General features: G+C 43.7%; 2 protein-coding genes across 5 annotated transcripts in view; one reads left to right on the top strand and one right to left on the bottom strand.

Annotated features, from left to right (window-relative positions):
• The window catches only part of lmnl3 (lamin L3), a 23,768-nt gene extending 15,984 nt beyond the window's left edge, over positions 1–7,784 (top strand). The window contains exons 7-12 of one of the 2 annotated variants that reach the window (XM_045225281.1): positions 1,466–1,688; positions 2,544–2,651; positions 2,858–2,974; positions 3,869–3,973; positions 5,053–5,124; positions 6,699–7,784. In XM_045225281.1, the coding sequence (XP_045081216.1) occupies positions 1,466–1,688; positions 2,544–2,651; positions 2,858–2,974; positions 3,869–3,973; positions 5,053–5,091 (592 nt within the window). In that variant the 3' untranslated portion in view covers positions 5,092–5,124; positions 6,699–7,784. The remainder of the gene's footprint in view (positions 1–1,465; positions 1,689–2,543; positions 2,652–2,857; positions 2,975–3,868; positions 3,974–5,052; positions 5,125–6,698) is intronic. The other variant, XM_041899150.2, reaches the window with a different exon arrangement.
• Positions 7,782–16,699, bottom strand: zgc:158785 (uncharacterized protein LOC791214 homolog). 3 transcript variants are annotated; one of them, XM_041899151.2, is made up of 5 exons: positions 16,580–16,699; positions 14,595–14,804; positions 13,383–13,587; positions 11,062–11,268; positions 7,782–9,686 (listed from the first exon to the last, which is right to left on the bottom strand). In XM_041899151.2, the coding sequence occupies exons 2-5, from the start codon at positions 14,777–14,779 to the stop codon at positions 9,528–9,530; spliced, it is 756 nt and encodes a 251-aa protein (XP_041755085.1). In that variant the 5' UTR covers positions 14,780–14,804; positions 16,580–16,699; the 3' UTR covers positions 7,782–9,527. The 3 variants fall into 3 exon arrangements, with proteins under 3 accessions (XP_041755085.1, XP_041755086.1, XP_041755088.1); XM_041899152.2 differs by having other exon boundaries at positions 14,595–14,801; XM_041899154.2 differs by having other exon boundaries at positions 14,595–14,763.

Raw genomic sequence — 16,699 nt, 5'->3', positions numbered from 1 at the left:
TGGAGAGACTGGAGGGAGAGGAGGTGAGGGGGAAATAGAGAGACTGGAGGGAGAGGAGGTGAGGGGGAAATGGAGAGACTGGAGGGAGAGGAGGTGAGGGGGAAATAGAGAGACTGGAGGGAGAGGAGGTGAGGGGGAAATGGAGAGACTGGAGGGAGAGGAGGTGAGGGAAAATAGAGACTGGAGGTGAGGGGGAAATGGAGAGACTGGAGGGAGAGGAGGTGAGGGAAAATAGAGAGACTGGAGGGAGAGGAGGTGAGGGGGAAATGGAGAGACTGGAGGGAGAGGAGGTGAGGGAAAATAGAGACTGGAGGTGAGGGGGAAATGGAGAGACTGGAGGGAGAGGAGGTGAGGGAAAATAGAGAGACTGGAGGGAGAGGAGGTGAGGGGGAAATGGAGAGACTGGAGGGAGAGGAGGTGAGGGAAAATAGAGAGACTGGAGGGAGAGGAGGTGAAGGGGAAATGGAGAGACTGGAGGTGAGGGGGAAATGGAAAGACTGGAGGGAGAGGTGAGGGGAAATGGAGAGACTGGAGGGAGAGGAGGTGAGGGGGAAATAGAGAGACTGGAGGGAGAGGAGGTGAGGGGGAAATGGAGAGACTGGAGGTGAGGGGGAAATGGAAAGACTGGAGGGAGAGGAGGTGAGGGGGAAATAGAGAGACTGGAGGGAGAGGAGGTGAGGGGGAAATGGAGGGAGAGGAGGTGAAGGGGAAATGGAGAGACTGGAGGGAGAGGAGAGGAGGTGAGGGGAAAATAGAGAGACTGGAGGGAGAGGAGGTGAGGGAAAATAGAGAGACTGGAGGGAGAGGAGGTGAGGGAAAATAGAGAGACTGGAGGGAGAGGAGGTGAGGGGGAAATGGAGAGACTGGAGGGAGAGGAGGTGAGGGAAAATAGAGAGACTGGAGGGAGAGGAGGTGAGGTGAGGGGAAATAAATACATATTAGTGAGGATTCAGTATGCAAGCACGTACACACACACACACAAGGTTACAAGGTCCTTTCCCCAAACATACAAAACTCATATAATTAGTTAAAATGCCTTTATTGTTATAGAATGTTCACTAGAACAAAAACTTAAACTCTGGCCTTTATCACAGAGTAACAATGATAACCAGTTTATTTTGAACAAACCAACTTCCAGTGAACCCTGATTGAAGAGTGGTTACTGAATAGTCATTGGTGGACACCACATAGTAAACAGTAAATGGCAGTAGGCAATATACATTCAAAATTGTGAAATAGATATATTATCAAAATGTATATTAATGTTACAAGTATTAGAGAAGACAAAGTAGTCCTGGTCTTGAATAGGAGCGGGTGCATTTAGTGAGAACAAGGAGTTTAACATAAAACAATCCACTAGATGTCAGCAAAGATGGACCACAGTAGATAAAACATAGAGAAGGGCAATACGTCAACTAAACTCGGGTTTCCCAAACATCTTTCTGACGTGGTTCTGTGTTTCCAGACTCCACCTCTCCCCGAGCCCCTCCCAGCATGGGGCTGTGGCACGCACGCATGCACACGGTGCCCGCCGTGTTGTCCGCGGGAAGAAACGCAAGAACGAAGGTGGTACGGGGTCCTCGCCGGCCTACAAGGTCACGCAGCACGCCAAGGCACACAGTCACGTGATGGTGTCGGAGATAGACCTGAAGGGGAACTACGTCACGCTGAAGAACAACTCTGAGAAGGTACCTACCTACCACCTCGCTCTGACCAATTAGGAGAGTCCGAGTACCTACTGCCCGCTCTGACCAATTAAAGATGGAATCCGCAGTAGGGGGAAACAGCGCCCCACCACCATTGTTATTGTTTGTTGCTGAGCTGAGGAGCGTCACGCAGCATGATAAAACAAAATGGCAGTACATCTTGTGCTCTTCTATCGCGTGTGCAATGATGTCTGAGATGGAAAATACAGTGTTGGTTGTTTGTAACTTTGTTTTTGTAATATCACAAACAGACGTGGCAGTTTGACCATTTAAGGATTCAATCTTTAAGTACCTACCGCCTCGCTTTGACGAATCAGACAGTGTTTGAGCAAATCTGATGCCCTACGTCTCTACTTAGTGCACTACTTTTAGTCAGTCACCCAGGGCACTGGTTAACAAGTAGTGTACTAGATAAGGGATAGGGTGTCATTGAGAGCCTTAGTCTCTTTAAGTCCTGTGTTTGGTGTTTACAAACCTGCCGTTTGTTTCATTGCAATGCAAATGTATCCTGACAACGATCCCCGTCTCTGAAACTGTGTGAATGATCTAGGTTGTGTTCAGTAGGGCGACACGTTTTTAAACAGGGAGGTGCTACTTGAACTTGTCCAATTAAAACAGACCATTGTTTTCCGTTGCAAAACATTTTGCTCCAGTATGCCCTACTGAACATGCCGCTGTCCCCAATCTGAATTCTACATGGGTCGTATTAATTAGGGCTCGCCGTTGTAAAACGTTTTGCAACAGAAAACCAGAACGAGCAGTCCTTATTGGACATGTTCAGGTAGTCCGTTTGGTGCCTAGTGAATACGACCCTGCTGTTTTTCTCTGCTGTTCCAGGAGCAGCCACTAGGGGGCTGGGTGGTGAGAAGGAGTCACCTCGACTCTCCTGAACTCTTCTTCCAGATCCCACTTTCCTACATACTGGCTGGGGGCAACACGCTTACTGTGAGTAGACACATGCACCTAACACACACACACACACACACACACACACACACACACATGCACGTATTGGGGAAAACGGACATGTGTTTACTCTAACCAGGCCTCCATACCCAATGGTCCTCATCTCCAAAAATTATTAGTAAAAGTAAAATAACATTTAAAAACATGCATTGCTGACAGTGTGTGACTGTGATTGTGTGTGTCAGATCTGGGGTTCGGAGGCAGGCGCAGAGGCCTCTCCAGGTGACCTGGTCATGAAGAACCAGAGGAACTGGGGTCCGGTCAATAACGTGATCGTCACCCTACTGAACCCAGATGAAGAGGTGACCACTACTGACCTCTACTGACTGGCCACCATCACCCAATCTACTGGCCACCATCACCCAATCTACTTAATTTCTATATCTTTGTGCACCAGGGGAAATCTAGTTCATTTGATTTCTATCCTTGTGCACTTCTCTAATGGCCATCTTGCAAAGATCTTGAAGCTCCTAAGCTCGCCGAGATGTCTGTTGCATTTCAGGTTGTCTTCATTGCAGCTGTGCTGCGTAGATGGATCTTGGGCCATATGTATCAAGCCTCTCAGCCTTTTACATCACTATGAATAAGATTACATGGACAGGGGGGACCTGATCCTAGATCAGCACTCCTACACTGAGACACTTGATATGTACAGCCCCTGATCTCACAAGACCTGGGGAAGTGTTTTGTGTCTCACGAACCACTAATATGATTAAGCATCCTGCAAATTTACATTTTTTTTTACATTTTAGTCATTTAGCAACGCTCTTATCCAACATTTCATTATTTTATAACCAACTCTTGCAAACGCCATGCTCTACCAACTGAGCTACATCCCCTGCCGGCCATTCCCTCCCCTACCCTGGACGACGCGGGCGGTGGTCTCGCGCCACAACTATTCAACCAGGATCTCTAGTGCACAGCTAGCACTCGATGCAGTCCTAACACTCATCAAAAGATGATCTGGAATGCAACCATTGGTATAAGGAATTTGCATCAGGGTGAAGTTTCTTTTAGGTTCAGATCTAGGATCAGCTTCCCTTCCACCAGTTCAAACCTTAACCATTAGTAGGGGAAATGTAGAACTGACCCAAAATCAACATCTAGGGGGAAACTTCACCCTACTCCAAGCTGCTTAGCTGTGAGCGGATGTGTTTTGATGTTGATTGGCTGTCGTGTGCTGTCATCATCACTAGGAGACCGCAGAGCTGCGTGTGCAGGAGAGAGGAGAGGAAGACTCTGATGTGGAGGTTGATGAAGAGTTTATGGAAGGGAGTGATGTTCACTACCTCAGGAGACAGGTAAACACACACACACTCACCCCAGGAGACGTGTAAATGCACACTGATCTATCCACACACACACACACACACACATACATAGACACACGCCTCAGAAAACCGCTAAACACCCATACAAAAACCCTGCTCTCAAAGACGAGCACAGTCTCCTCAGCAGACAGGTAAATGCTGAACCCAGGTCTGTACCTACAGTGCCTTCGGAAGGTATTCTCATACCCCTTGACTTTTCCCAGATTTTGTTACGTTACATCCTTATTCTAAAATGGATTAAATCGTTTTTCCCCCCTCATCACTCTACACACAATACCCCATAATGATAAAGCAAAAACAGGTTTTAAATACATTTTTGCTAATTAATTACAAATATAAAACTGAAAAATCACCTTTACGTAAGTATTCAGACCCTTTACTCAATACTTTGTTAAAGCACCTTTGGCAGCAATTACAGCATCAAGTCTTCTTGGGTATGACGCTACAAGCTTGGCACACCTGTATTTGGGAAGTTTCTCCCATTCTTCTCTGCAGATCCTCTCAAGCTCTGTCAGGTTGGACGGGGAGCGTTGCTGCACAACTATTTTCAGGTCTCCCCAGAGATGTTAGATCGGGTTCAAGTCCGGGCACTGGCTGGGCCACTCAAGGACATTCAGAGACTTGTCCCGAAGCCACTCCTGCGTTGTCTTGGCTGTGTGCTTAGGGTCAGTGTTCTGTTGGAAGGTGAACCTTCGCCCCAGTCTGAGTGACCATCGGGTTCTTGGTCACCTCCCTGACCAAGGCCCTTCTCCCCCGATTGCTCAGTTTGGCCGGGCGGCCAGCTCTAGGAAGAGTCTTGGTGGTTCCAAACGTCTTCCATTTATGAATGATGGAGGCCACTGTGTTCTTGGGGACCTTCAATGCTGCAGAAATGCTGAGGATTTGTTTTATTTAATCCATTTTAGAATAAGGCTGTAACAAAACAAAATGTGGAAAAGTCAAAGGGTCTGAATACTTTCCGAAGGCACTGTAGGTCTGTACCCAGGTCTGTACCCAGGGGAAACTGATCATTACTGTGCTTTTGATCTCCATTCCCCCTGATGGAAAAGCCCAAGAGAAAGAAAAGGAAGTGCTGTCTGGTGTTGTGAACAGCCTGTCTCATGACAGACATACCGCTGGAGGTGAGGAGGTGACTGCCTACAGCATGGCTGTTGACTCCCTAGATGTGTCCCAAATCGCACCCTATTCCCTATATAGCACTATAAAGAATAGGGTGCCATTTGGGTCGAAGCCCCTGCTTGTCTAATCCCTACTACAGCTCTTGTTAACGCTCCATAACCTAACATGTGTAAGTCCCAAATGGCACCCTATTCCCTATATAGTGCACTTGTAATGGCTTTTGTGGGGTCCAACATTCTAAATAGCCATTTCTGTTAGACACCAAAATGCAGGTACTGTAGGTTCCAACTCGTTTCCCATTTATCCAGAAATCCAATAAATTAATTTGAGAGTTCTTGATTGCAATGATATTCACACATGTATTACACACAGGGGCTGGCTCTTTGTCACACAGTTCCAGGATTGGGTAATGAAGCCATTCATTGTATTCCAGCTATTTTGAACAGATTCCAAAGCTGCTGCTGATGGCAAACTGATAAAAAAAATTGCACTAAAATGATCTGGTAAAAATTATAAATGAAATGATAAGATCCAAAACGACATGGATGAAAACTTTATCTCTGCTTGGCGTTGATCAGCCTGTTCCAATTACTGATTGGCGCCATATTGCCATGCTGATTTGAAGTGGTGAAACTGTAAATAAGGTGCCACAATAAACAAAATAACAGGGGGTTTCCTTTTCAAAATAATATTGTCTATGCATTTCATACACGTTTCTAATACATAATCCATAATAATTTCAATATGTTCTTTTAATATCAAAATGGTGTAGGCCTCCCGAGTGGCGCAGCGGTCTAAGGCACTGCAGTGCTTGAGGCGTCACTACAGACCCGCGTTCGATCCCAGGCTGTGTCAAAACCGGCCGTGACCGGGAGTCCCATAGGGCGGCGCACAATTGGCCCAGCGTCGTCCGGGTTAGGGGAGGGTTTGGCCGGGGGTCTTTACTTGGCTCATCGCGCTCTAGCGACTCCTTGTGGCGGGCCGGGCGCCTGCAGGCTGACTCCGATCGTCAGTTGAACGGTGTTTCCTCCAACACATTGGTGCAGCTGGCTTCCGGGTTAAGCGGGCGGGTGTTAAGAAGCGCGGTTTCGGTGGACGCATGACTTGACCTTCGCCTCTCCCGAGCCCGTTGGGGAGTTGCAGTGATGAGACGATCGTAATTGGATTTCACGAAAAAGGGGGTAAAATACAAAATAATAATAATATCAAAATGGCTCTTAAAGCACTTTGAACATAGCCTGTGGGCTTAAGTGCGACCTAGGGATGCATTCAAAATGAAGTGGCCTGCAACACTTCCCTCACTGCAAATGGCTGCTGTTCCTCCCTTGTGATGCCATAGCTTGCTCAGCTTGCCGTGTGTTCCTCACCCCTGCATGAACCATTCTGGCTGTGTGCTGGCCAACTCTCACATGCACACGTTAGGAGTCTAATTGCCTGTGTGAGGTGTGTGAGAGTGATCATTGCTGTACTAATTGTATGTTTGTGTGTGTGCACGAGACGTGTCGAGGCTGAGCTTGTGCGCGCGTGTATTTATTCGCTGACATTGTGAGGCTAAGTGATGTTCTATGTTTTCCAGGTTCCGGTGGGAACAAACGAGAGTTGCTCCGTTATGTAGCTCCTCAACCCCTCCTCCTTTCACAATTCTGACCTGGGAATGCTGCATCCGACCCGGGAATTCCCGGGAAAACCACTGGAAAGGCTACAATGACAACCTATTCCCTATATAGTGTGTTACAGGTAGGGCACTGCACAGGGAAGTGGGTGTCGTGACAGACTGGCCGTGTCACAGTTGGTATTATTTAGGGATCCTGTGTGAGCTTGATGGTGATTTGGGAGCACTGCTACATAAACATGTGTGATTTCAATGCAGGTTTTTCCTAAACTAATGCAAGTGTTTGGTTGATTGAATAGTTGCCTGTACCTGGAAAAAGAATGGATAGCCCTTTAAAATTGCAGATCTGTTTGTGCTGTCTAGTCAACTCCTCTAAACAGCACAAACCGATCTGGGACCAGGCTTGTATTCTTTAAGCAGCGACATGGCATTTGTCCTGCTATTCTGGCGTTCATAATGCGTCTCCTCTCGCTTGCTGTGAGTGACATTCATATGCCCCTTACGGTCTTTAAATGCGACATTCAATTTGTCATTGTCAAAAAGTTTTAAATAAAATATGTTTCATTTGTCATACAGTATGAATATGCCTTGTGTCCTGACTACGTTTAAAATCCCGGTTGGGAAAATGACATGTCAATCTTGTATGGTAATACAGTATGTTAGTGCAATAACTAACTGTAAGATGAATGTTTTCTGGTATTTTTACCCTTTAACCTGCAGCACTTTTTGCCATTGAGCCAAGAGGAATTATAAACTGAATATATCCATAGTACAATGTGGAAATATTTCATGATAATTCTGAAGTATATGGGCAGTATTGTTTTCCCATGTTTGACAGGTACTTTGGTGGCTTTGCAATATTGTTTCTCTTTTTATTTTCTGAAACTTGTTCTTTCTATTTAGAAAACAACTAACTTTAACATCCTCTAAACGTCTGATTGTCTTGTGAAGAAACTCTGATGTTGGCTTGTCAGTGTCTTCCATATATATGGATTCCTTTTGCACCAAAATACTTAGTTATGATTTCAATAAAGATTTTTCCTTAACTAATGTAAGTGTTTGGTTTATTGTTGGTGTAGTTTGGTATAGCCTGTGCCTGGAAAAACAATGGATAACTCTTTACATAAAATTGTTCTCTTATACCTATCTAGTAACGCTGAAGTTACTCTAGTAGTGATATTACAACAGTAATTAGCCACAGTGTTTCTAGTGACAGCAACTTTGTGTAAAGTGGTACTAAAGATTTGTACAAATAACGACATAGCAACACCACCGATCGTCAAAGCAACATTTCTGACTTTGTGGTCCTCATGAAAGATTGTTTTCAAGATTGTCACTGTTAAAGAGACATTACACTTTCAAATCAAAGTTTGTCAGATGTTTTCAAACCTCAAAGTAGTCTAATGTAAAAAATGAAGCCACGTCCCACAACATTGGTTGTTTAGAAGCACAGACGAAAACCACAAAATTATACAGTGTTAATCTTTTCCATTTCATTTGGGAATGAGGAATATAACTGAATATCTAACAAACGTTTGTTTGAGTGAAATGTCCTTTTAAGATCATTATTGCAAGTCTAACTAAGGTTGTTCTTTGCAGGTGTAGCAAAGCTGGTATAGTGAACGCTAACTAGTCATTCTAGACTCGCATAACAAGGATCCAATAGTTTTTTTCATAGGGAATAAGGTTGGGGAAAAACTCTGGGCCCTACATAAGTTGGGAGTGGACATCCATTTAATTGTCATTAATCTCATCACTCTTTTACAATACAGTAAAAGAAAAATAGTTAAGTTCACTGAGTAAGACTCCAAAAGGTCTATAAATATATAAAAAGTGTTCTTCACAGAGAAAGGTTAGGTCCTCTGAAGGTTCCTTGGTCTTCTTCATCCAAGTCTTTGTTAAAAACTGTAGAGACGGGGCCTGTTTCTAATAGAAATTAACCTTGTATCCTTTCTGAAGCAGCATGAGGACTGGGCCCAGTCCCATTATAGCAACAACACTGTATCCTTAGGGAGATCTGGCCTGGTTTCAATCCAGCTACACCACAAGCTCCTTGCTCATGTCATTGTCTCCTTGCTGAAGAAGCATACAGTGGATACTGGGACGAGTCCCACTCCAACTACACCACAGTGTCCTTGCCCAGGAAACCATAGACATTAAAACCATTAGATAGTGATAGCGCTGACGTCATCCACGTATTCCTATGAAAAACCTCCAATGGCGCATGAAGCCGGAAGTATTTGAATTTGAAGCGCGCCATATTGCTGAATGGCACCAAAGAATCACTAAGGATCATGGTGAAAGTGGCTGTAACTAGCAAAGGATCATGGTCGATGTAGTCGTTTTCATCCTGCCTGAGAGAGCCTGCTCGTAGCCTGCCAGCTCCTAATTGGTCTGTGTCAGCACGTGATCCTGTGTGACGACAAATGTAGTAGTCAGAATGGATCACTATTTAATTACATTTCTCGATTTGTAGCGAACTTTAAAATAATTCACCATTGGGATCGAACTTGATCATAGTAAACACATTTTGGAGTCCAAAACGGGCGTAAAAAATATATATGTTTGGCCGTTCTGGTCGATCGTAATTGACATAGGATTTTTAGGGCAGACCAGAGCTTTTGGCACCACTAAGTTGCTACTTAGTAGCCGACCAGCAGAGTTTGTGACTTCACGCTCCGGACCGGACACTGGGGGCCTGGAGGAAATGTGACACTAGGCCCAGTCCCATTCCGGCTACATCACAGTTTTCTTGCCAAGGAATCGTGGACACTACCCCCAGTTCCACTCCAGCTACACCACAGTCTCCTTTCTGGTGTCCTTGCTAAGGAAGCTGAGGTTCAGTGTGTGGTGTGTGTGCATGGTCCGTGCCGGTCGGGGGATCTGTAGCCTTACTCTCTGGTCTGTCTGTTTCCACGTCCTGAACAGGTGGATGTGATAGCGCAGTGACACCTGGTGGTGGAAGAGAGGAGTTGATTTTTACCAGACAGTGGCTTAAAGGGACATTTCTAAAATGTTCAACTTCATATTCACTCCAGCACCACCCCAAACATCAACATATGTGAAAATAGCGCATTTCTATGTTTTGCATTAAAAAAGATTGAGGAAGATAAGAGTTTCCAATGACATCAACCAATTGGTAGACAATTAGTAGGCAATGCCTACTCATAATTGGTTAAAATCACAGGACGCACACCGATGATGTCTTTGGAAATGCTTATCTTCCTCTATCTTTTTTACTACAAAACATAGAAACACACCATTTTCACATGTGTTGATGTAGGGGTGGTGCTGGAGATGATGAATATGACGATGGAAAATGGGGAAATTTCCCTTTAAGTCAGCTGAAGTTTGTAGTGGCTGTTTACAGAAAACAGAACCATGGATTACAATCTCTCCTGGTGCATAGACTACCTTCAGGGTGAGGAACCAGCTAACATTAAGTTGTAAAATACGTAACTTCCCCTTTAATTATAACACAGGTGACTTCACTTATACAAGCTGTGTTTGTTTACTTCCCCAACCAGGGCCATGCTGATTAGGCACCAAACTGAAGAAAATGGACAGCAAAGATGGTGGATAGTGAAGATGTCGCAAAAAGGCCATTAATCATTGGTTCCTGTCTGTGTAAGTGGCCGTTTCCCCTCTCGCTTGAGCATGCTTTCCGCGTGAGCGTACACAGGTAAGGGAACGTTCACTTACACATACAGGAACCTTGAAAAATGTTTTTTATGGGAAACTGCCCAACAACAGCCGGCTCTAGTCTACTTATTTACCTCGCCCACCCAGAATAAAATGAGCCTGTTGGATGTTTCACTTTCTCTATCATCTCTGATGGATAGTAATGACGGGAAGTCTATGGGATCAGCTAGCGTTAGGGCAATCAGCTACCTGATCCCATAGACTTTCAGTCATTGCGCTAACGCTAGTTAGCATTGGTGAAACTACCTCTAACTTTCTTTATACTGGCCACAGAGACTTAAAAATGGTATCCATGAGTTCATCTGACTCTGGGGAAGTAGAAAATGTTTTGCACTATCCCTTTAATAATTATAGTATTATTAGTCATTCTATTTATATGGTTCCACCACTACACTATACACCAGTGGAGGCTGGTGGGAGCAGCTATAGGAGGACGGGCTCATTGTAATGGCTGGAATGGAATTAATGGAACCGAGTCAAGCATGTGGTTTCCAGATGTTTGATGTGTTTGATACCGTTCCATTCATTCCATTCCAGCCTGTCCTCCTATAGCTCCTCCCACCAGCCTCCACTGCTATACACAATCCCAATGTAACCCCAACCCACAATAGCCCCAACAACTCACCACAGTCCAGAAGCAGTAGATGGTGAAGAGAGCCAGGGTGAGCACCATGAGTCCAACAGCCTCCATACTGTTACTGTAATACAAGTCCATGGCGCCCTGCACACACAGCCATCCTGATAGGCTGGCCAACGGCGTGATGAACAGGAAGCAGATGACGTCACCACACAGCGTCCGTCTCTGGTGCTGCATGGCTGGCGAGCCCAGCCACTGAGAAAGGGAGGGAGAGAGGAGACGGGGGAGGTGGGGGATGTACTGTAATTAGAATGGATAGAATGATGGTAATATCAATTCAATTCAAATTGACATTAAGCATTGCATGGTTTCATATGTGCCATTCACTGGCCAGGGAACGTAAAGTTAGAGTGGGTAGACCAGACAACAGAACAATCTAAATCACTGTTATGTAAAAGTACAGTATCTACATTAGATGGCGTCAGATTTGGGCTTTTGGATGAGTATCAAAAATCACAACAGTTTTCTTCAGAATTTGAGACTTTAAATTGTTGACCACTGAATATTGAACCCTTTGGTGATGATCCAGGCCATATCTCCATTCATCTGTCAGCTGATCTGTTGTTTTCTCTCCTACTCCCTTGTGTGTGTGTGTGCATCATAATTTAGTGCATTGTGTGTGTGTGTGTGTGTTGTCCCTCGTACTTTAGCTCCCTGCATACAACACATGGTTCTTAATCAGCTGATTACCCGGTGCCAGTGGCCACCACACATGCGATAGGCTGGGAGGAGACCATTAATACAAGACGACGTAATGTCCTGAGGAATCTCATAGAGATGCATTAGAAAGCTAATATCTTTGCAATGGCTGCTTCTGTGTCAGCATGGGCAGTGCCATTGAGGGCTATGCTGTCTCCATTTTAAAGTAGACAATCGCCTCTTCCTCTACATCTAAGAGTGAATTGTCAGTTTCTAAATGAACTGAAAAGGTGCATAGCACCACCTAATGTGCTGGAGTGTGTATAGTCTGGAGGTATAAAGCCATGGTTGGTGATGTACTGCCACCTGCCATTATGGGATGTTTGCTCAGGAATATAATTCATTGGCTGACCCCTTCTGCCAACCTGGATATAATTCTGGGATCCTTCCTTAAGCCATTGCAAGTCCCACCCAGTTGACTACTTCAAAATGAAGAAAGCTCTTGATATCGCTGTGCCCATGCTAAAACAATGTTTGGGCCACGTGCACCCTCTATCCAACTCTATGGAGCAGCTACAGCTACTGACAGGAAACACCATCTAATCTGCTTCTCAGGCTAAGTGGCTTTATGAGTAAAAGCAGTCAGTGACATCATACACTCCAATGTGAATCCAGCTAGGGGCTCTATTCAGCAGGGTGAATTGTTACACAATGGTCAGATAGAAATGTGTTGAGTAGAATAGATAGGGTTATGTGGACTGTAGAATAGGGAGTAATTGCAGTTCTATACACTATATCTCTATCTGCAACCTGAATAATGTTTGTTTTCTTCTCTTCTATGAAGATTCCATCTTTGAGACAGCAGTTTGTATATTCCTTAATGGGTTTGAAATTAAGTGACATGGGGGTTGGGGTTAATTCCATTTCAATTGAGTCAATTCAGGAAGTGAATTGAAAGTGACCTCAACCCTGAAAAATTAAGACTGCATAGTATAGTTGATGCATATGAGAACTATTTTACTGTAGTTTTAGTTTTTATGAAGTCTATTTTGTAGTTTTTTAGGTAGTCAATTTTTTATGTAGTCTATTTCACTGTAGTTTACTGTAGTAACAAATAATCATCATTTTGTTTTTGAGGATGCAGTATGAGTCCACATTTATGTGCGTTCGTGTGAGTGTTTGTGTGTGTGTGTGAGTGTTTGTGTGTGTGTGTGAGTGTGTGTGAGTGTTTGTGTGTGTGAGTGTGTGCCTGCATTTGCTTGCACTGTGTGTGTGCCAGAGGAGGCTGGTGGATGCGCTATAGGAGGACAGGCTCATTATAAAGACTAATCATAAAGCCATTAATTACAATGAGCCCATCCTACTATAGCTCCTCCCACCAGCCTCCTCTCGTGTGTGCACCCTTTCTCTTGTGTGTTTGCTTATGAGTGTCTGTTTGCAAGTGTATGTGTGCTTGAGCTTGTGTGTTTGCTTGCATATGTCTATGCCTTCATGCATGTGAGTGCATATGTCTCCGCCTCCCCTAACGCCAGAGTAAAATTTCCCTGAAGTACAGATCTAGGATCAGCTTCCCCTCCCTTAATCCTCACCTTAACCAATAGTGGGTAAAATGCTAAACTGACCCAAGTTCAGCATTTAGGGGTAATTTCACCCTACACTTTCTCCCCTACCTCAGTGAGTGGCTTGGGCAGTCTCTCCAGGGAGTACTGGTGGTGGCAGAGTTCACAGCGGCTGCTGTTGGAGGCAGTGAGCCAGTGTTCCAGGCAGCCCCGGTGGACCATGGCCAGCGACCCTGCACACTCACAGGGGGAGAGCAGCTCCCCGACACCGCCTCCCTCGTGGCAGATACGACAGAATGGCTCCTCCCTGCTCAGACTGCAGGACAACAGAGAGACAAAGTCAACACAGGGCAAAATGGCAGTGGTGGAAAAAGGATCCAATTGTCATACTGGAGTAAATGTAAAGATACCTTAATAGAAAATGACTCAAGTAAAAGTGAAAGTCATCCAGTAAAATACTACTTGAGTAAAAGTCTAAAAGTATTTGGTTTTAAATATACTTAAGTATCAAAAGTAAATGTAATTGCTTAAATATACTTCAGTATCAAAAGTAAAAGTACAAATCATTTCAGATTCCTTATATTAAGCAAACCAGACGGCACCATTTTCTTTTTCTTTTTTTAAAAACGGAAAGCCAGGGGCACACTCCAACACTCAGACTTAATTTACAAACGAAGCATGTGTGTTTAGTGAGTCCGCCAGATCAGAGGCAGTAGGGATGACCAGGGAGGTTCTCTTGATAACTGTGTGAATTGGACCATTTTCCTGTCCTGCTAAGTATTCAAAATGTAACTAGTATTTTTGGGTGTCAGGGAAAATGTATGGAGTAAAAAGTAAATTATTTTCTTTTGGAATGTAGTGAAGTAAAAGTAAATGTTGTCAAAAATATAAATAGTAAAGTAAAGTACAGATACCCCAAAAAACAACTTAAGTAGTACTTTAAAGTATTTTTACTTAAGTACTTTACACCACTGCAAAATGGAGAGTCAATGGGTTAGTCCCAAATGGCACACTATTCCCTTTATACTGCACCATAGGGCTCTGGTCAAAAGTAGTGCACTGTATAGGGAATAAGGTGACATTTGGGACACAGACAAGGAGGACATAAGAGCGAGTCAATGGATGTTATTGTACATAATTTGAATCCCACTTATCACGGCTGTAAAACATTTTTACAGGTTTCTTCTTCTTCTCCCCCCCCCCATGTTCCATGTGTTCTCTCCCTCTCTCTCTCCCTGTGTTTCACTCTCTCTCCCTTGCATCCCTATGTGGGTGTTTCTGTATGTGTGTGTGTTGTGTGTGTCTGTTGGTGTCCTGACCCACCTGTCGGTGCTGGGGCTGTGAGTCATTGAGGGGGCGTGGCCATAGCAGTCCATCACTTCCTGGGGGCAGGGGGCAGACTTCTCCCCTCGTCCCTCCTCAGGCAAGACCTTCACTTCCCCTATAGGACTGCATATCTGCGGGCCCAGGAGCTGATCCGAGGTCATGGCTGCTACATAGGGGGCCATTCAATCAGATTGGTGTGGGGTTCTGCTACACATTTGGACAATAATATATTAGCATCAAATAATATCAGTGTACACTGTAATCATATATCTTGCAATGGTATTCGTTGGCAGGTGAATCAGTTCAAAACAATGAAGCAAGCCATGTGGCTAAATCCAGCAACAATGAAGCAAGCCATGTGGCTAAATCCAGCAGTTGACGATCCAACTATTTGACTGTGAAGCTGATTATGGCTAAATAAATGTCCAATTTGAATTCAATTGTGGCAGGAATACACTTCCATACACAGTAAATAGCTTTGACATAGCCACTACCAATGACCTCTAGCCATTTACACCAATACATAAGACTATTATGGAAGAAATGTGAAAGGTCTATGTTCAGTAGAGTGTATAGTCAATCCGAGTCTCTAGACAGACTGAGGTTGCTCTGCACGCTACAGCGGCTGTGAGAAGAGAGATTAATCACAACCCAAAATAACACATCCTTTCTATTAAGGGCAACAGGTCCCTTATTTGATTGGAAGTCATTCTGTATAAGAGCAACTGTTAATGTAATCTAGTTACTACCATGTAAAATATAAAAGATGAATTAGTTATTTAATCTTAACTGCACCTAGTGCTTGATGGTAGGGAAACATGCTGACACCAATCAAACCTTAATACCTAAAACTTTAAAGCTAGAATCTTTAGTTGCTACATACATTTGTGGATTTATTAATTAATAATACCTATTTATTCTTGAAGAATATAACTTATAAATGCTTCATGAGCTTAGTTCAACTGTTGTACCTCATCAGAACCCAAAATATAAGCTTGTTTTATTCCAATGTTTGTAAACAAAGTAAATGTAAACACAGCTTTAAACATGGTTAAAACTATCATTGTAATACCATGGATGGCCAGTCCCTGCATCCATACCTCTGTCTATGAATTTGATAGTGGTTACATTTCTCCAGCCCCATCCCTCAGTTTTTTACCAAAACAAAGGCGGGGTGTCCGTTTCTTCTTCTTTTTTTTAACTGCAGATTCTAGCTTTAAAGCCTAATAATCCAATTATTAATACAAAACATAAAACAAATGTTCAATTTAATTGACTACATATCTGCTAATTTCAATGACTTTTTTTTATTTATTTTTTTAAGTTGAGTACATCTCCTTTCACTACCAAAGCCTTCTTGCAGAGAAAGTATAGCCCACAGGTTCAGTACCACAAACAATTTAACTGAATTACCAAAACACTAGCACCAATACACCTATACACCAATACACCAATAAACCAATACACCAATACACCAATAAACCTATACACCAATACACCAATACACCTATACACCAATACACCTATACACCAATACACCAATACACCTATACACCAATACACCTATACACCAATACACCAATACACCAATAAACCTATACACCAATACACCAATACACCCAATACACCTATACACCAATACACCTATACACCAATACATAAGCTGCTACTGTCGGCACAGCCAAGCTAACACCAAACACACATGGGTCATCATTCCTTGAATAGACTGCCTTTAGGGTAGTGTAATTCTGTCAAAGATAACTATTCATTTCACCTCATTTTAACATTCTGTCATAAAGAGCACATGTTGAACTTCATAACAAACATGTTTTCCCATGTCAAGAGGTTAAATAAAGTGGGTTAACATCTTAATGCTGGACATGCCAAAATGGGAATTTTCAGAGGAAACAACTAATTTACTTGAATGAAAACACACTGCTATTGACAGGGAGACAGGGAGTGAAGTAAACAAGTGGTCTTACCATCCCAGTAGAGTTCTTCATGTCACCAGGCCTCAATAAAAAGTGGGAACCCCTATTCTTGATGGCTGCTCTCTCTCTCTCTCTCTCTCTCTCTCTCTCTCTCTCTCTCTCTCTCTCTCT

The sequence above is a fragment of the Coregonus clupeaformis genome, chromosome 15, assembly GCF_020615455.1.
Source record: "Coregonus clupeaformis isolate EN_2021a chromosome 15, ASM2061545v1, whole genome shotgun sequence".
NCBI lineage: Eukaryota > Metazoa > Chordata > Actinopteri > Salmoniformes > Salmonidae > Coregonus > Coregonus clupeaformis.
The sequence above is the reverse complement of the archived record's forward strand: the minus strand, read 5'-3'. Positions and strand labels throughout refer to the sequence as shown.

Coding starts and splice junctions, on each gene's coding strand:
- zgc:158785 (XM_041899151.2), bottom strand. CDS start 14,779: ATGGCCCCCTATGTAGCAGCCATGACCTCGGATCAGCTCCTGGGCCCG. Junction 11,269..13,382: donor TGCCCAAGCCACTCACTGAG/GTAGGGGAGAAA, acceptor TCCCTTTCTCAG/TGGCTGGGCTCGCCAGCCAT. Junction 9,687..11,061: donor TCTACTGCTTCTGGACTGTG/GTGAGTTGTTGG, acceptor TTCCACCACCAG/GTGTCACTGCGCTATCACAT.